This window comes from Abramis brama (assembly GCF_963993115.1).
Source record: "Abramis brama genome assembly, chromosome: 20".
NCBI classification, from domain to species: Eukaryota; Metazoa; Chordata; class Actinopteri; order Cypriniformes; family Leuciscidae; genus Abramis; species Abramis brama.
Genome location: NC_139982.1, coordinates 1,805,581 through 1,821,763, shown reverse-complemented (window position 1 = coordinate 1,821,763; position 16,183 = coordinate 1,805,581). Strand labels below are relative to the sequence as shown.

At 38.9% G+C, this 16,183-nt stretch overlaps 1 protein-coding gene across 2 annotated transcripts; it reads right to left on the bottom strand.

Annotated features, from left to right (window-relative positions):
• Positions 1–1,080: 1,080 nt before the first annotated feature.
• trim44 (tripartite motif containing 44) lies at positions 1,081–15,724 on the bottom strand. Of its 2 annotated transcripts, none has more exons than XM_084094836.1 (6): positions 15,219–15,724; positions 12,359–12,866; positions 11,731–11,808; positions 8,840–9,154; positions 2,991–3,010; positions 1,081–2,379 (listed from the first exon to the last, which is right to left on the bottom strand). In XM_084094836.1, the coding sequence occupies exons 2-6, from the start codon at positions 12,812–12,814 to the stop codon at positions 2,298–2,300; spliced, it is 951 nt and encodes a 316-aa protein (XP_083950962.1). In that variant the 5' UTR covers positions 12,815–12,866; positions 15,219–15,724; the 3' UTR covers positions 1,081–2,297. The 2 variants fall into 2 exon arrangements, with proteins under 2 accessions (XP_083950962.1, XP_083950961.1); XM_084094835.1 differs by having other exon boundaries at positions 1,626–2,761; positions 15,219–15,678.
• Between the last annotated feature and the right edge of the window lie 459 nt (positions 15,725–16,183).

The following is a 16,183-nucleotide window of genomic DNA, read 5'->3' as shown; positions in this document are numbered from 1 at the left end:
CCAGCACTGGCAGACTTGAGACCAGACTTAATAACCAGGGCAAATTAGCATGAGAGCGCAATCACATAAAAGTGCTGATGGGAGTGTAAAGTTCAGCACGTGATCTACTGACGACACACACGTTAAAGAACACAGAAGCAGCCGGATCATTTCCATAATGACCCACACAATCTACCAAGAGCAAATTAGCATCTGGTTTAAGACATGCTTTTTTGGGCGGTAAATAATGATGTACATACCAGTAAATTGACTAGCGTAAACCTTAGTAAATCACCTTGTATTAAGTATTTAAATACTCTCCTCCCATATATACTGCATCTGAAAGGGAAACTCCTACAAATGCATTTGCAATAAGATCAGGCGTAAAAATAACCCTGTCCTCGCCTTTTCAACGCTAATTTTACTCTTCGTGTCTTTAGTAAATCCTGACAGTATTTTTTTTACCGCCAAAAGAGGTTTTGCGCTGGAGCAAACTGGTAGTAAATCTGGACCTTGGTATTTTAACCCTCAAAAGCATTGAAGCTTTGATTTTTAAATCAGTAATATCATCAGCAGCTTACATGATGGTAGGAGTTCAGAATCAGTGTAGAGTAAGTTAAATCATAAAAGCCTATTATTTTACAACAAAGTGACAGAAATAAAGCATATTACAGTATGTGTGTATGCTGAGAACTGAATCTTTCCACACTGCTTTTCCTGAGAGTTTAACTCGCATTCATGGACTCCATGATTGAGCAATAGTTAAAATCACTGGTTAGCCAAACACCTTATTGATACAGAGGTCACTGTACTCCTAATATCAAAAATCATATGGGCGTTACATAATCAGATTACATCTTTTCAAGTAACACATTACTTTTAATTAATTTACAACAGAAAATCTGAGTTACTTTTTCAAATAAATAACACAAGTTACTTTGTTTTCCCATGTATTGACTGACAGCTCTCCCATCCCCATGTTGAGAGAATCGTAAGTGCAGAGACGTATTAAATACTTTATGTATTTAATCTCACTTTATTAACCAATGTCTTTGCTTTTGACCTTCGATGATCCAAATCAACCATACGAATAAGCAAAAATGACTTTACATTTGAGTACAAGTTTTTATTAATATTATTGCTAAAGTAAGAGTGTTAAACTTCGATTCCCAGGGAAAATAAGAACTGCTACGAATGTAAATGTGTACCTTGAAATACAATGTAAATCGCTTTGGATAAAAGCGTCTGCCAAATGCATAAATGTAAATGTAAATTTGCGTTTCCTTCAGTCTGAGGATTATTCATTTCCCCTTTGGTGTGAACGGGCCTTTACATTTGCTGCCAAAAATACAACTTTTTTTCTTATTAAAATACAAACAAGCCAAGGTGAGAAAACGTAATGCAAAAGTAACATAGTGCATTACTTTCCATAAAAAGCAACGAAATTAAAAAAACTAGAAATTAAATTTTTTTAAAGTAACTAAAACTTTTAGGAAGTAACGCAGTATTCAGGAATTTATAACTTATAAAAGTAACTTTCCCCAACTGACCATTATCAAATATACAACCTCATGTTTTCCCAAAGCAAAGCATTGTTTAGTTATCAAAGAGAGATCTACTAATACAGAAAAAAATGCTAAGAGAACTGAAAAAAGCAAAATATATATTTAAAACTGGTGAGGAAAATGTACACAATGCGATTCCAGACCCAACATACTGATATCCAAACACAAGAAATGGTTTTTCCAGCAGGTTACGATCAGGGTTGTAATATATTTGGTATACTGGGAATCAGTGACCCAGGAAAATGTACACTTCATTCTGATAAAGAAAAGGTAGCCAACAAATGGACTAGAAACAATGCATCAAACAATGAACAGCTAGACCAAATATCCTCTACGTTTAAGCTCGAATAGAATCAAAGTATAGCATGATGATGTGAAGGTAAAAGACCGCATTTCATGAATCAAACTATCAAACCAGTGTGGAATATGAATAATTATTAAAAAAAAGGATAAAAGCATTCTATCAAAAGAGTTTTTTTTTCTTTAAAAAAATTCAAATGACAAAATACAAATCTGTCTTGTAGAATGTAGTGTTTCTGCTTCCTTCCTGCCTTTCCAGCATTTCCATTTTGTTTTATTAACTTTGATAGAAAGAAAGAAATTGGTTCAAGACAAAACAATTTTGAGATGAGCGTTTAAAACTAAAGAAATATGATCAGCACAGTTGCATTCAGCGATAGTCATAGTTTTTCATCCCGATAAGTTTGGTATGACGGGAGAAAGCCAGAGAAGGCGACGGAATGGCCATTAGTTTTAGGGTGTATGTCCAATATGTGCATCTCCTCTCTCTTCATCTCCTGAAGGATCTTCCGCATCCCTCCTTTGATTGGCTGCTCTGTAAGAGGAAGGAAGACTCATGAATTATACTTTTACATTCAAACATTGACAAAATACAGACACCGGCACAGAAATTTAAAACTTGGAGGTCACAAAATCCCAATTAAATATAGAGAAGTAATAGTGACACAGGGCACAGTTTAATCTAGATGTTGATTTGTGGCGCCACATCCCCGCATGAAGCCGGTATTATACAAGTTGTGGATTCATGTGGAGAACTGGGACTGACTTATCGGATTGTCAGTGCTGTGGACTCTGATGAGATAACAGTATGCAGTCTTATAGACACTGCCTGTGTCTCCTCTGTTGGCAAGCCGTTCTGACTCCCTGCCAAAATCCTCTTCTCTGGAATGGGAAGTATCTCTGGTGTTCCCCAGGATCTGGAGGGGAAGTTCTGAGTACATCATTTGAGAGACTAAAATTTGGGACCTCAGAATTTCTAAAAGCCTGCATCCAGCCCCGGCCACATCCACTGTATCTTTCGTCAATCAGTTAATATGCAACCCAATAATGTTCAGCTATTGGTATATTGTCAACAAAACATGGCTATTTACAATACAAAGAGTATCTGGCAGTTACTGAAACAAAAGATACTTTAAAATCCCTTACCTTAGTCTCAAATCAGGAATCTGAAAAACAGAGTAAAGAACAGAAGTTATTCATTTGAAATCACTGTTCTTCTGCTATATCATACATCCCGACTGTCAGTGGCTGTGAGACTAGTAGAGCTGCCTTTCCCTGCCTTCAATAATCTATATATATATATATATATATATATATATATATATATATATATATATATATATATATATGATGTCTTGACTGTGAAGGATCCAAATTTAAGAATATGTTTAAGATCTGCTGATCTTACTTCCTTACATAACATCACATGAAAAACTAAGGTGAATTACACTGTATTGGGCATTCAAGGTGAACATGATGGCATCAATTTACTGATCAGAAGTTAGCTTTAAGTCAGCTGTCTAAACATTGTAATAGTCAGGGGTTTTGTTAGCCTTTGATCTTCCAACTAAGAGTTGAACTGTGTGTGAATGTTACTAGTCTTAGTTCTCGTGACCATTTGTGTTTATACCATTTGGGGAGCTCAGTTGGGGGTAATTGCCTCTATTGTCTTTAGCAGTAGTCATCCCTAAAGGCTGTGTATAAGTTCAGCACCTTTAGGGACAGCCCACTAAAATGCCTATAAAGAAACCATGTAAAGTTACGTTAGTCAGACTGATTTGGGAAGAACTGCAGCCGCGTCAACGCGAAGTCCTCAATAAAGAATAACTTTGTTTGAACGTGATCCCCAACGTCTCCTGGTCTCTTGCTTCGACGAAGAAAAAAGTTTTCAACAATTTGGTGCCGTGACCCGGATGGAGAAGGAAACTCAAAGAATTTTAAGCTCAATGAACTGAATCTTGAAACTTCAAGCTCAACAAAAGATTTGACAAAGATTGCCAGACTGAATCTTTCCAGCTTCCTCCAGATTGAAAACTTCAAGCTCAAAGATTTCAACAAAGCTGACTGAGTTCCAGACTGAATCTTGAAACTTCAAGCTCAAAGATCTCAACAAAGCTGACTGAGTTCCAGACGAAATTTTTCTGTACAACCAACGATTCGGTGAGTTTACACTCCATTCAAAGAACCAATGCAGACCAGTACAAATGTTTTCCTCTGCGCCGTTCAGAGAAGTAGTTAAACAGCTGTAGAGTTTGGTTAACTAAAGATGAGCCTCTAAAAAGTTTTTCTTTTAGAGATGAAATTTACCCTCTGTTGTTGACAGGGAAGATTAACAGTTACATGTTAATATTGTGTGTATGCTCTTGCTAGAGAAGACCTATCTGTGAGCTAGAGAATTAGCTTTAGAATTAGATTTAGCCTCATGTGCTAATAAGATTGTACCCTCTGTTTGCAAGACAGTAGAGAGAAGTTTTTTTTTAGTGTTTTGTTTGTGGTAACAGAAATTCACAAAATGTTTAGGAAAAGTACTAGACAGATTACACCTTTTTGGACAGATAGTGAATTCAAGTCTTTGTTATCAGAGCACATGGACTCAATCGTGACTGAGAAAGTCAGATTGAATTTAACAAAGAAATTTAGCATTGATCCAGGCAGAGTTTGGTCAATCGAAGATTGTAAGAAGGTACTAGGAGAAAGTATTCGCAAGAACAGTGTCAAAGGCATTATCTTCTGTCACAGAGAATTCGGTTTAACCCTAGCTACAGAACAGTCTAAGCGCAACTCTGAGCTAGAGAAACAGATCAAAGAGCTCCGTGCTAGAATATCTTCGTTGACTAAGAAAGTAAACCGCAACAAAGATGCAGAAAAAACTGATGTGGAAGAAGTTAGTCAGCCTGATAACAATTATCCTGACTTAAAAGCTTTCGTTGAAACAAATGTAGCCATCCAATCAGTAACTGATCAGCCTGTAGATTCAGTGCAGGTTTGTGGGGCTAGGAGAAGATCTCAGGGAACTGAAAGTGTTACTCCGAACTCTTCTGTTGTCCAAATACAAACGGTTGCCAAAACATCTTTAGGTCCTAAGGATATAGATAGACTCTCCCAGAGTTTACCCTCAGCACGTACAAATTTTTCTGAATTTAGAAGAGCATTGTTCAGCAAAATGCATCTCTATGACATGTCGTTGCCAGAAGTCACACAGCTGATGTCACAAATTCTAACTGAATCTGAATTCAACAATTTTGAGTCTGCTGTTACTTCCGAACTGCAATATGTCAGTAAAGGCGATTTGAGAGAAGGTGTTTTGAAAATCCTAAAGAATATCTTAGGACCGAAAATCGATTGGTCAAGAGTTACTAGCTGTGTACAAGAGAAAGAAGAAACTGTGAGTGAATATACTGAGAGGTTCTGTCAGGTAGCGGTAACGTACAGTGGAATAGTGGATGATTCCGAAAGTGTGTTAGCTGACAAAGGAGCTCTAATCCGAATTTGGGCAGATGGTCTTGTAGCTGAGTACAGAACAGCCTTGCCATTCCTAGATATTACGTGGGCTAAAAGAACTCTCAGAAGTAACCTAGAAAGTTTAGCTATTTGGGAAAGAGATTCTGATGTCAAAGAGAGAGTAAGAATTGCAGCAGTTTCTGTTAAGGTCAACTCAGAGAAGCCAAAGAAACGCAAAAGTCCTAGAGAAGCCAGTTGTTCTTACTGTGGCAAGCACGGACATTTTGGAAAAGAATGTAGAAAAAACAAAAATAACTTAAGACAAGTTAACAATGTTATGCAGATTTTACTACATTTGTTTGCTACTTTGAAGCAACCCCTCCCCTCGTCATTGGACTCGTGGGTAAGCTTTTTGAGGTGTTAACCATTTAGGCTGTGATTGCTTAATCTCCCCAGTAACTCACAACAAAGATGAAAGACTTACTGACTGTCACAGCCTTTGTTTGGGGGACATTCAGTATACTCACAGCCTTAAAATGTTATACCACAGAATATTGCAGTTAGACAACCATCCTCTGTTAATGATGTTTATTAGGACTGATGTTTCACTGGAGAATGGAAATGTGCCAATTTTTCTCACACACTGTACAGTGTGCACATCACAGGGACAGAATAGGACACACAGACCAGGGCGGAGCCAATGGAAGAACCGATGTGCAACAGGCCTCGGGGGTCAGCCATGTGGTGAAGATTTCCTCATCCCCCCTCTTATCCCCACCTCACTGGTCCATAGGTGTCAAATCAATTAAGAAATAGGGAAAGAATGAAACAACCGCAGCAGACGCTACAACCCTAGTGTTTAAACAAATACTGCTACAACCCTAGTGTTTGGACAAATACTGCTCTGTCGTCTTTTGTTTTCTTTCTTCCTCTGTGCAGATAAACACTTGATGGCTGTTCCAAAAATCCATATGCAACGACGTCTCACCTGCATATGAAGCCACAACCTCAAGAAGACAACTACACCCACTGCTGAACGAGCCAATCACAAAAGAAAAAGAAGAAAAAAAAAAATACACAACGCAGAAATACAAAACCTTCAGTCATCCATCGATATGATCAAGACTACAAGCCTGCACCATTATCTGAGTGCTGCACCTGGTTAATATGACTGAAGATAACTTTTCATGGTTCGGAAACCTGTTAGTATCAAGTGTGTCAACCAGCAAATGACTCACGTCCAGCACACCCGTAAGATTTCACGGACCCTAAGTGCATGTTTGTTTCTGTGTCAACATGCAATTACAGATGAACAACACAGAGCAAGTTATATGTGCCTGTAACTTACACAAGTTACAAGAATGAACATATGCGATGTGCCTGTAACTTACACCAGTTACAAGAATTAACTTTATGTGTTTAAATTTGTATTTTGTGAGAGTTTTTAAGAACTCTCAAACGGGGGACTGAAGGATCCAAATTTAAGAATATGTTTAAGATCTGCTGATCTTACTTCCTTACATAACATCACATGAAAAACTAAGGTGAATTACACTGTATTGGGCATTCAAGGTGAACATGATGGCATCAATTTACTGATCAGAAGTTAGCTTTAAGTCAGCTGTCTAAACATTGTAATAGTCAGGGGTTTTGTTAGCCTTTGATCTTCCAACTAAGAGTTGAACTGTGTGTGAATGTTACTAGTCTTAGTTCTCGTGACCATTTGTGTTTATACCATTTGGGGAGCTCAGTTGGGGGTAATTGCCTCTATTGTCTTTAGCAGTAGTCATCCCTAAAGGCTGTGTATAAGTTCAGCACCTTTAGGGACAGCCCACTAAAATGCCTATAAAGAAACCATGTAAAGTTACGTTAGTCAGACTGATTTGGGAAGAACTGCAGCCGCGTCAACGCGAAGTCCTCAATTAAGAATAACTTTGTTTGAACGTGATCCCCAACGTCTCCTGGTCTCTTGCTTCGACGAAGAAAAAGTTTTCAACAACTGTTTCTAAAGTATGTAATAATATAGTAATGTGTTATAGTTGTCCTACAGTATATCTCCATACAGAAGCTTTAGGTCAAGCCCATCCTGGGATAGAACATGTCAGCCCTTATCTAAAACTTTGCTTTCCCAAGGGCTTCTTTATTTCAACCAGTGGTTTCTGGAGAGAGTGTTACCGTCGGTTGCTTGCTACACTTACATTTATCCATTCAGCAGATGCTTTTATGAAAACTGACTTACAAACGCAGGCAGATGTGTTTGATTAAACTCTGCAGGACAATGAATCTCCAGGACTCCATGAATCTCTACTTGAGCCAACATTATATCTTAGTCCCACAGTGCCAGGTTTCAGGAGTAACTGGTTGTGCAGGATAATCTGCCACTGACTTAAATATTTGTCAGGAAGCGCAGAAGGATGTTAGAAGCCCAAATGCTGCGATCTTAACTGCAGATAGCTGTAGATGAACAGGTGAGTAACAACAGCAGTCGATAGCCACGTTTCCACCGGAATTACCAGGAACAATTTGTCCCAGGAACTTTTTCCCCAAGACCTGTTGCTTTCTGCATTTCCACCACAGTCTAAAGTACCGTGAAGATTAGGCAAATTAGTCCGGTGATGTGGGACTGCACGCACCGCAACAGATTTTTAAAAATGGTGGTTGAAATGAAATGCTGCGTGGAGTCAACCAATCAATATGCGGCATGAACTCAACCAATCAGCATGTTCAGTGCCCAAGTCCCAACCCCGAAAGTTCCTGAAACGCGGCTAATGAATGCATGGTAGAAACAGAAAGCTGAAATGGTCTATGCCTTCACCTAGTCCTCGATCTTAAGGACTTAGTGACTAAAACAACCACCAGTTAGACAGCAAAACAAACCTCTTTGACCACCTCATCAAGCAATATGGGATGGACCTTATAGGCAATAAATTATTGCTTTCACAGTTTGATCAATGTCCTTTAACATTACAATACATTGAGTGTCAAATATGTCTGCTGCGATTCCATATCTGAAATGTGATTTGTTCTTGCGTTCCTGTAGCTCATACCTTGATTGCAATGTAAGTTGCTTTGAATAAAAGCATATGCCAAATGTGTAAAAGTATTATAAATTTACTTATCTTAGTTAAAAGAGAAGTTCACTTTAAAATGAAAATTCTGTCATCATTTACTCACCCTCATGTTGTTTCAAACCTGTATGAATTTCTTTCTTCTGCTGAACAGAAAGGAAGATATTCAGAAGAATGTCAGTAACCAGACAGTTTTTGGGTCCCATTGACTTCCATAGTATATTTTTTTCCTACTATGGAAGTCAATGGGACCCAAAAACTGTCTGGTTACTGATATTCTTCTAAATATCTTCCTTTCTGTTCAGCAGAAGAAAGAAATTCATACAGGTTTGAAACAACATGAGGGTGAGTAAATGATGACAGAATTTTCATTTTAAAGTGAACTTCTCCTTTAACCATCCCAAACCTCTTCATGCATTATTACTGTGTTTTTTCTTTCAGTGAAGCTTCTCTGTAATCACGTGTGATGTGAGAAGCTTGACTAACCAGTGGTCTGGGCTCCAGCAGAGCTTCGGGTGCCGGTGCCGGTCCGCTGGCCAACAGCGGGGCGAGGGACATTGGCGCGACCCCGTCCTGCTCCATCTGATCCAGGTCGCTCAGCTGCTGTGTGATGGAGTCCATTTCCTCCTGAAGCTTCTCCGTGTGGACGCTGATCTCAGAGATCTTCTCGGCGGCCTGGGCAGTGAGGAAAGCCTCCTTCAGATCCACCAGGTGTAGGACACGCCACTCCTCCAGCCGAACCAGCCGGTGCAGCTCGTCAAACTGATCGTTCACAAACTGCTCCAGCTCTTCCACACCCATCTATGAGCAGCCAAGCAGGAGAGGTTTGCTACACAGTATACTGATTTATGGGAGTAAACTTTGTTCAATTTGTTGTAGTAACAAGTCTAATTACTATTTGGAGTGCAAAGACAACTACAGGATTGAAAAATAATGCTTTCTCCCAAGGAATATTGTTCAGTTATGAAACTGCCTGTTCCTGATTCAGACAAGCTTGTTCATGCATTCATAACCACAAGACTAGATAATTATATTTACATCTGGCTGGATGAAGTCTCCATAAACACACTGCAGTTTGTTCAAAACACAGCAGCCGAGGTACTGAGATTTAGAGATAAAGCCTTTTCCTAAATATCTCTGTCCATATCATTTGCTTTCCCTTCTTCTACCTCCAGTAGCTGCAGTTGGTTGTACTGCATTCACCTGTCATATTTTTCAGTTATGAAACATGCTTTCTGTTCCTGATACAGAAAGGTCATACATTGACCTCAAGACTATTACTATAACGGCCTATCGTTTGGTTGAAAATCCAGCAGCTAGTGTCTTTACCTGATCCAGAAGATTTGATCGTATTAGCCCAACTTTATTATTGACACATTGGCTCCATATTATTCTTCGATTATGAAATACTGCTACTTTCGCCATTCATACTGACCCCATATTTGCACTGCACACGTCTGCGGCGTGTCTGTCCTCCAGGCGGTGCCAACACACACCAGGAGTGTTTCAGAAGCGAAGTGACTGGATGCGCAAGACCACATGATTATCATGTCCAATGTAGTTTTTCTTGATTTTTGGGTTTTTACCATGGTTAAGTTATTATCAATTAAATGCAATTATAATTGTATAATTGTAATTATAAGCACTTATCTTGTACCTATATTTCACATACAGTGCCTGTGAGCAGGAGGAGAACACTGGCTTTTGGACGTGGTGTCCATCAAACATAGGCTAGGCGCCTAGAGGTTACACACGACGGCAGTCCAGAGGCATCTAAGTCAGAGTCTCTGAAATGCTCTTTTAATGATGGAACTCATTTGGACTAAAGAGATGCATAAATAAGTCGTATTTCATGACACATCTATATTTTTTTGCTCAATATTTCCTTGTGTGCAGCATGTGTGGAAGTGCCTGCTTGACCACATTTTGTGTTTCTATATTTTATTGAGATGAGTACCCAACTTAACTCTGATTGAGCCATCTCTACCATCTGGTTGAGGTATGTTATGCCAAAAATATCCACTAGATGTCACAGCGTCAATCAACAGCACTTGTCACAACATTTCAGAAACATGGATTTCAGAAACAAAAAAATCCCTCCTGCCATGTGAACTGTTTTTGGTGAAATTTTGCAAGGTAAGCATATTTTTTTGACATATTACACTGTAAGAGCCCTGACTTTACAAAATGATGTTACTTGGTGCCATGAAAAAACTTTAGTATGTTTTTAATAATTTTCAAATCATGCTCAACAGTTAACGCTCACCCCCTTTTTTGAGAATGGACATTAAAATGCACTATTAAATTTGGTTCTAATTCAAGAATGCTTTGGAAGATAGACCTAAGTCTGGTCTTGTTTTAAAGAAAACACTCAGCAGATTATTGCTGAGGTAAAAGCACTTCAAAAAATTAAAGTATGAAAAAGTAAATGGAAGTTTAAATTTACAGTTAATTAAAATATACTGTACTTAATATTTTTTCTTTTATATAAAATACATATTTTACTAAATATTTTTTACTATAAAATTACTATAAAATCAATATATATCTAACCATATATCTAACCAAGTTGTGTTACAAATTTGAAGTTGACATCACAAAAATTTAAGTTGAAGATTTGAATTGAATTGAACTGAATTGAATTGAATTGAATTGAAGATTTTGTTTAGGCGTATTACCAAAAATAGCCACCGGGTGACATACATTCCATTGATTTTAACTTTATGCATTCTGCCATAACAAATTAATACATTTCTGTCCAAATATCACTTCTGTCACAAAATATGGAACCTTGAGACTCAGACCTTTCTGACAATATGTGTTTTGTAAGATTAGAAAAGGTTTTGATCATAAATTATGATCTTGAAACATAAAAGCCTAAAATGTCATTATATTACTATCTTTTGCTATTTTTTTTTTAGTTTTTTTTTTAGTTTTTGAATGCAGAAAGAATGTAATGTCTTTTAGTTATTTGTGTTATTTATTTTTGTTTATTGTTAAAAAACAAGAAAACATAATTTCCTGTGTTAAAATGAAAACCTGAAATATTTAATCGCACACTTCAATAAATAAAGAAGATTCAATATACAAAAATATTTTATTTTGATTATGTTTTTAAATAAATTAGTATTATAGTTCATATTTTCATAGTTCATATGAAAATGTGTATACAATTTATTTTACCTTTAAGTGCCATCTCGACCATTTGGTAGAGGCCGATATTTTTAAAATGATGGGATGTGTTGAAAAAAAAGACAGTGATTGTGGTTACTAGCGACATAAGTAGATAAGAAATGCAAAAAAAATTTTTTTCAAATGCCTTTTTCTTGGTGGGGCAGTTAAGGGGTTAAGGCAATATTGTGATGAGCGTGACTCACGTCTGGGCTTATCCACTTGTTCTTGATCCTGTCTGATATTTCCTGCGTGCGCTCCAGCAAGTCGATGCCTTCTCGGCTCTGAAACACAAACAAACCATGAACATGTCGACACTGCTGTCCACTGCTCCTCTGAGGGCATCCGGCTCCCTCTGCTGGCCGGACTGACAGTCTGAATGTAGAGTTTTGGAACTTACATTTGGTGATCTATCCCTATGTGTCCTAAATGACAGAATTATAACCAGTGTTGTGTGTGTGTGTGTGTGTGTGTGTGGTGAGTGTGTGTGTGTGAGTGTGTGTGTTTGTTTTTGTGATTTATGATGACATAAATTTGTATAATGACATGGGTATTACACTGGTATTGCACTGGTATTACACTGGTATTACACTGGTATTACAACGTGAACGTGATTTATGAGAACATTTCCTGAGTCCTCGTATTTCAAATGGCTTTAAAAACATACTAAACAGTGTTTTATTAAAAATGTAAAAATGCATAAAGTTTTCTGTAATGGGTAAGTTTAGGGTTAGGGTTAAGTGTGTGTGTGTGTGTGTGTGTGTGTGTGTGTGTGTGTGTGTGTGTGTGTGTGTGTGTGTGAGAGTGTGTGAGAGTGTGTGTGTGTTCACTGACCTTCTGCCACAGGTAGGCCTCTCTGAGCGTGATGATCTCGTGTTCTCTGTGATCGCCCTGCACCGCACACACCACACAGATGACCCGCTGGTCCTGCTTACAGTAGAGCGACCCCTCCTGATCATGTTCTTTACACTTCAGCCTCTCCACTGTCACAGTTTCTCTCTTCGCTGCTCCGCTGTGGCTCTCGTGCGGTGCGGAGGCTCCCTGCGCTGCGCTGTCGGCCGGCGGGCACACACACTCCGGCGCGGGCGCGGGGGTGCAGTACGCCTGCAGCGGGTGCCCAGTGCTCAGGGAGTGCTGGTCCGCATGGCTGCTGCAGAAGGCGAAGCGGCAGCGAGTGCAAACCCACACCGCCGGCTGAGGCTCGTCCGGCTCACACGCATCGCATGTGCCGTCCATCTGCGGCAGGTCCTCCTCCTTCAGACAGCTCCTGATCCCTCCGGAGGCGTCCATGACCGTCAGCGGGAGACGCTAACGCGACGGTAGGGAGTTTCTGGGTGGAAGCCTAAAATGGGTAAAGGACAACTGCATTTAAATGACTGGCATTAATGCCATGTTTACACTGCACCATTTTCAAACTCGTCAGGTCACTGTTCTCTTCTGCACGACTATCTGGGGCGATATTTAGTCGCTGTTGTGTTCACACTGAACGGTAGATCGGTGACAGGAGGTTTCACACTGCGTGACTTTACAGGAGGAAGAATCGCCGACAACTCTGTCTGGATCAAGATCAAGCGTGTGTGAGACTGGAATTGTTATTAAAAATGATAGCTTGCGATCCAAATTGTCTGTGCGCTGAAAAGGACAAAGAAGAAAACAGATTATGCAGGAGGGAATGGTTGGGGAGACGCGGGGAGATTGTGAGGATTGTGTTCTGCAAAGAGAGTTGGGGGTAAATGAATAATTCTGCAATGTTCTGCTGTTGCGGCGCTGGTCAAGCGAATGTTTGTGCTTTGTTTCTGTTTGATATAATTGTGCATATCTATTAAAATACTGATCTTCTGGTCTATCCCTCCTCCCGCTGCCCTGTATCTTGCTCGTTGGCTTTAGGTCATCGCAGGTGTAGTTTTCAGTCAGAACACTTTCACACCGCAGGATTGTGAATCGCTTCAGGTCCAGATAAAGAGCACGCCAAATATCTCACAGGCGTCGGCAATTCTCTCAGATCGCGTCTTTGATAATTCACACTGCGTGATCGTCACTCGTGCGAACGAACACCGATTTCCCTCTGATTTCGGGCATTTGTCTGCGATTGAAAATCAGGCCGGAAATCATGCAGTGTGAGCTCGGCATAACAGTAATGTGTGGATGGTTCAGTCAACTACAAGTGTATAGCTATAATGTATTGTAATTAGTTTGCTAACATAAATATGCTAGGAAAGACTTTGGGCCATTTCACATCATCTTTCTTCTTGCAGCTGTTTGATATGGAGGTTTTCCACTTGTACTCATGAGTGGGGTTTTCGCAGGTTTCCATGAGCTCACAAAGTTATGTACAGTACAGAGTAATGTGTATTGCAAACAAGACCATCCAGTCATTGTCCCGTCTCGGAAAACAAACCTTTACCTTTCATTTCTCTTTAAAGGAGATAAAACTGAAAAACTGAAAAGCTGAAAGCAAATGAAAATTGGCCGATGACAACAGTGACTCAAAAAAGACTGGCCGTAGAGCGAGGGTTAGGGTTAGGGTTAGGGTTAGGGTTAGGGTCTGGAGCGGTCAACGGTTTGGATTTTATGTCATTAGCCATTTTGCATTGTAAAATCTTGAAAGGAACCAGACTGATTTTAGTGGGCAGTATTTCAGATTTAGTTCAGTGCTTCCGTACTATCCTAACACTGTAACCTTACAGTTCAATCACTTTAGTAACATATCTACTTTGTTTTCTCCATTATCATTAAAAGGAGTTTTTTTTTTTTGTCACCTTTGCACATACTTTTGGGTGTGTGACAAAAAAACATACCTTTTTATGCAAATTAAGATCTGTCTACAAACCCTTAATAAATCGTCATTAGTTTTTATTAATATCAAAATATGAATTACTAATCTTTTTAATTAATTATAATTGTATATTATTCATTATATGAATTATAAAAATATAGAAATTAACCTTACAGATGATCAATATCATGTTATAATAAAATAATATTATGTTATCATAAAAGAAAATTCGTGTTGTTGTGGACCTATACAAATGACAAACTCTTTAAATTCACTTGCACTGACTTCTGCAGAGATGTGAATCTATCTCTTATTCACACGTTTGGCTGTCGCTGTAAACATCACACTTCATGTGCACATGTTTCTGAGGCAATCATAACCTCAGGATCAAGCCTCGAGTTGATAGAGATAGTTCATAGCATGTAGTGAGAGAATGTTAAATTGCAAGGATCTGTTAGGTTTTGTCAACTCAGAACTAACCCTGTCAGACAGGCTTCAGAAAAACAACAACAACGCAGGTTAGCCATGTAGCATACACTCCTGCTCAAACATTTGTGGTCAGCAAGACTTATTTTTTATAAAGAAACTACTTTTATTCAGTGCACTAGCTGTTAGCACTTTGTATTTTGTTAGGCAAGGTATTAAAGTCCCAGGATCCTAGCTGTAGTCATTTAGCAGATGCTATTATCCAAAGCAACTTCCCCTATATCAACCTGAGGACAGTACAGTCTTGCTGAAACACACAATGAGGAAGTTCAGGAGTCGCAACCATTCAACAACCTTCCGGATCCTCACACAGAGGATTACACAAAAGGCTTCCCGCTCCTAACATGTAGCTTCAGCGGGTTTTCTCTCCAGCTCTTAGCATGAGAAGGAAAGCTATTGTCTTCTGTTTTCTTCATGAATCCTCAGTCTTACCTCAGTCTTTCTGGAGTGGACACTGTTTTCTTTGTCTCTGTGCTGCACACGTATGACCCGCTGGGATGCTAATGCTGATTTTTTCTCTTTCCCCCTTTGTTTTGTTAATTTTACTTATATTCTTTCTGACTGCCCTGTTTTCACAGAGCTGTAACCCAACACATGATGATCTCAGACCTCTGCTGCTGCTCACACTGCCTGCACTTCCTTGTTTTGGTTTGGGTTTTTTTTTTCTTTCTTTTTTTCACTACTTCCTGTTTCTCCAAAACAAGCTGAAAGACAGAGACCAGCAACAGCAGACAGAGAAGAGGACAAAAACCACGGAAGGATACTCGGCTCTCTAAATATTTAGTGTTATTTAGTTGATTTAATGTTGGATTAATGTTGTTTTAATTACAAAATGGTTGCTTGGATCTCTCTCTCTCTCTCTCTCTCTCTCTCTCTCTCTCTCTCTCTCTCTCTCTCTCTCTCTCTCTCTCTCTCTCTCTCTGTGTGTGTATGTGACTGCTGGGAGTAGGCGGAACATTGTGAGTGTGAGTCGTCAGTGGCTTCAACTTGTGCTTCATGTTGTGCTGTTGTGCTTTCAAGGCACCATGAAATCAAAATGGTCAATTTTATATATATATATATGGGTGTTTCTGCAACTACGGGCACGGGGACTATCCTAATTTAAAAAAATAAACCTCTATGAATTTCAATTTTAACCATCACAGTCTGTAATACATATAAAGATTTACACAAAATAGAATGTATTTGTTAAGATTTTACTCTGGAACATGTTTATTTTTTATGTTTTTCGGGTCATCTTCTTAAAAAGTGTCCTTACCGCAATGTTACAATAACGTTCATTTTATACATTTTTCTTTAGTAATTTCTATAAAAAATGTAATATATCAGGGCTGCCAACTTTTGAGTTTAGCTTGGAGTGAGATTTTTTTTTTTTTTTTGGCGAGGGGGGGAGGGGG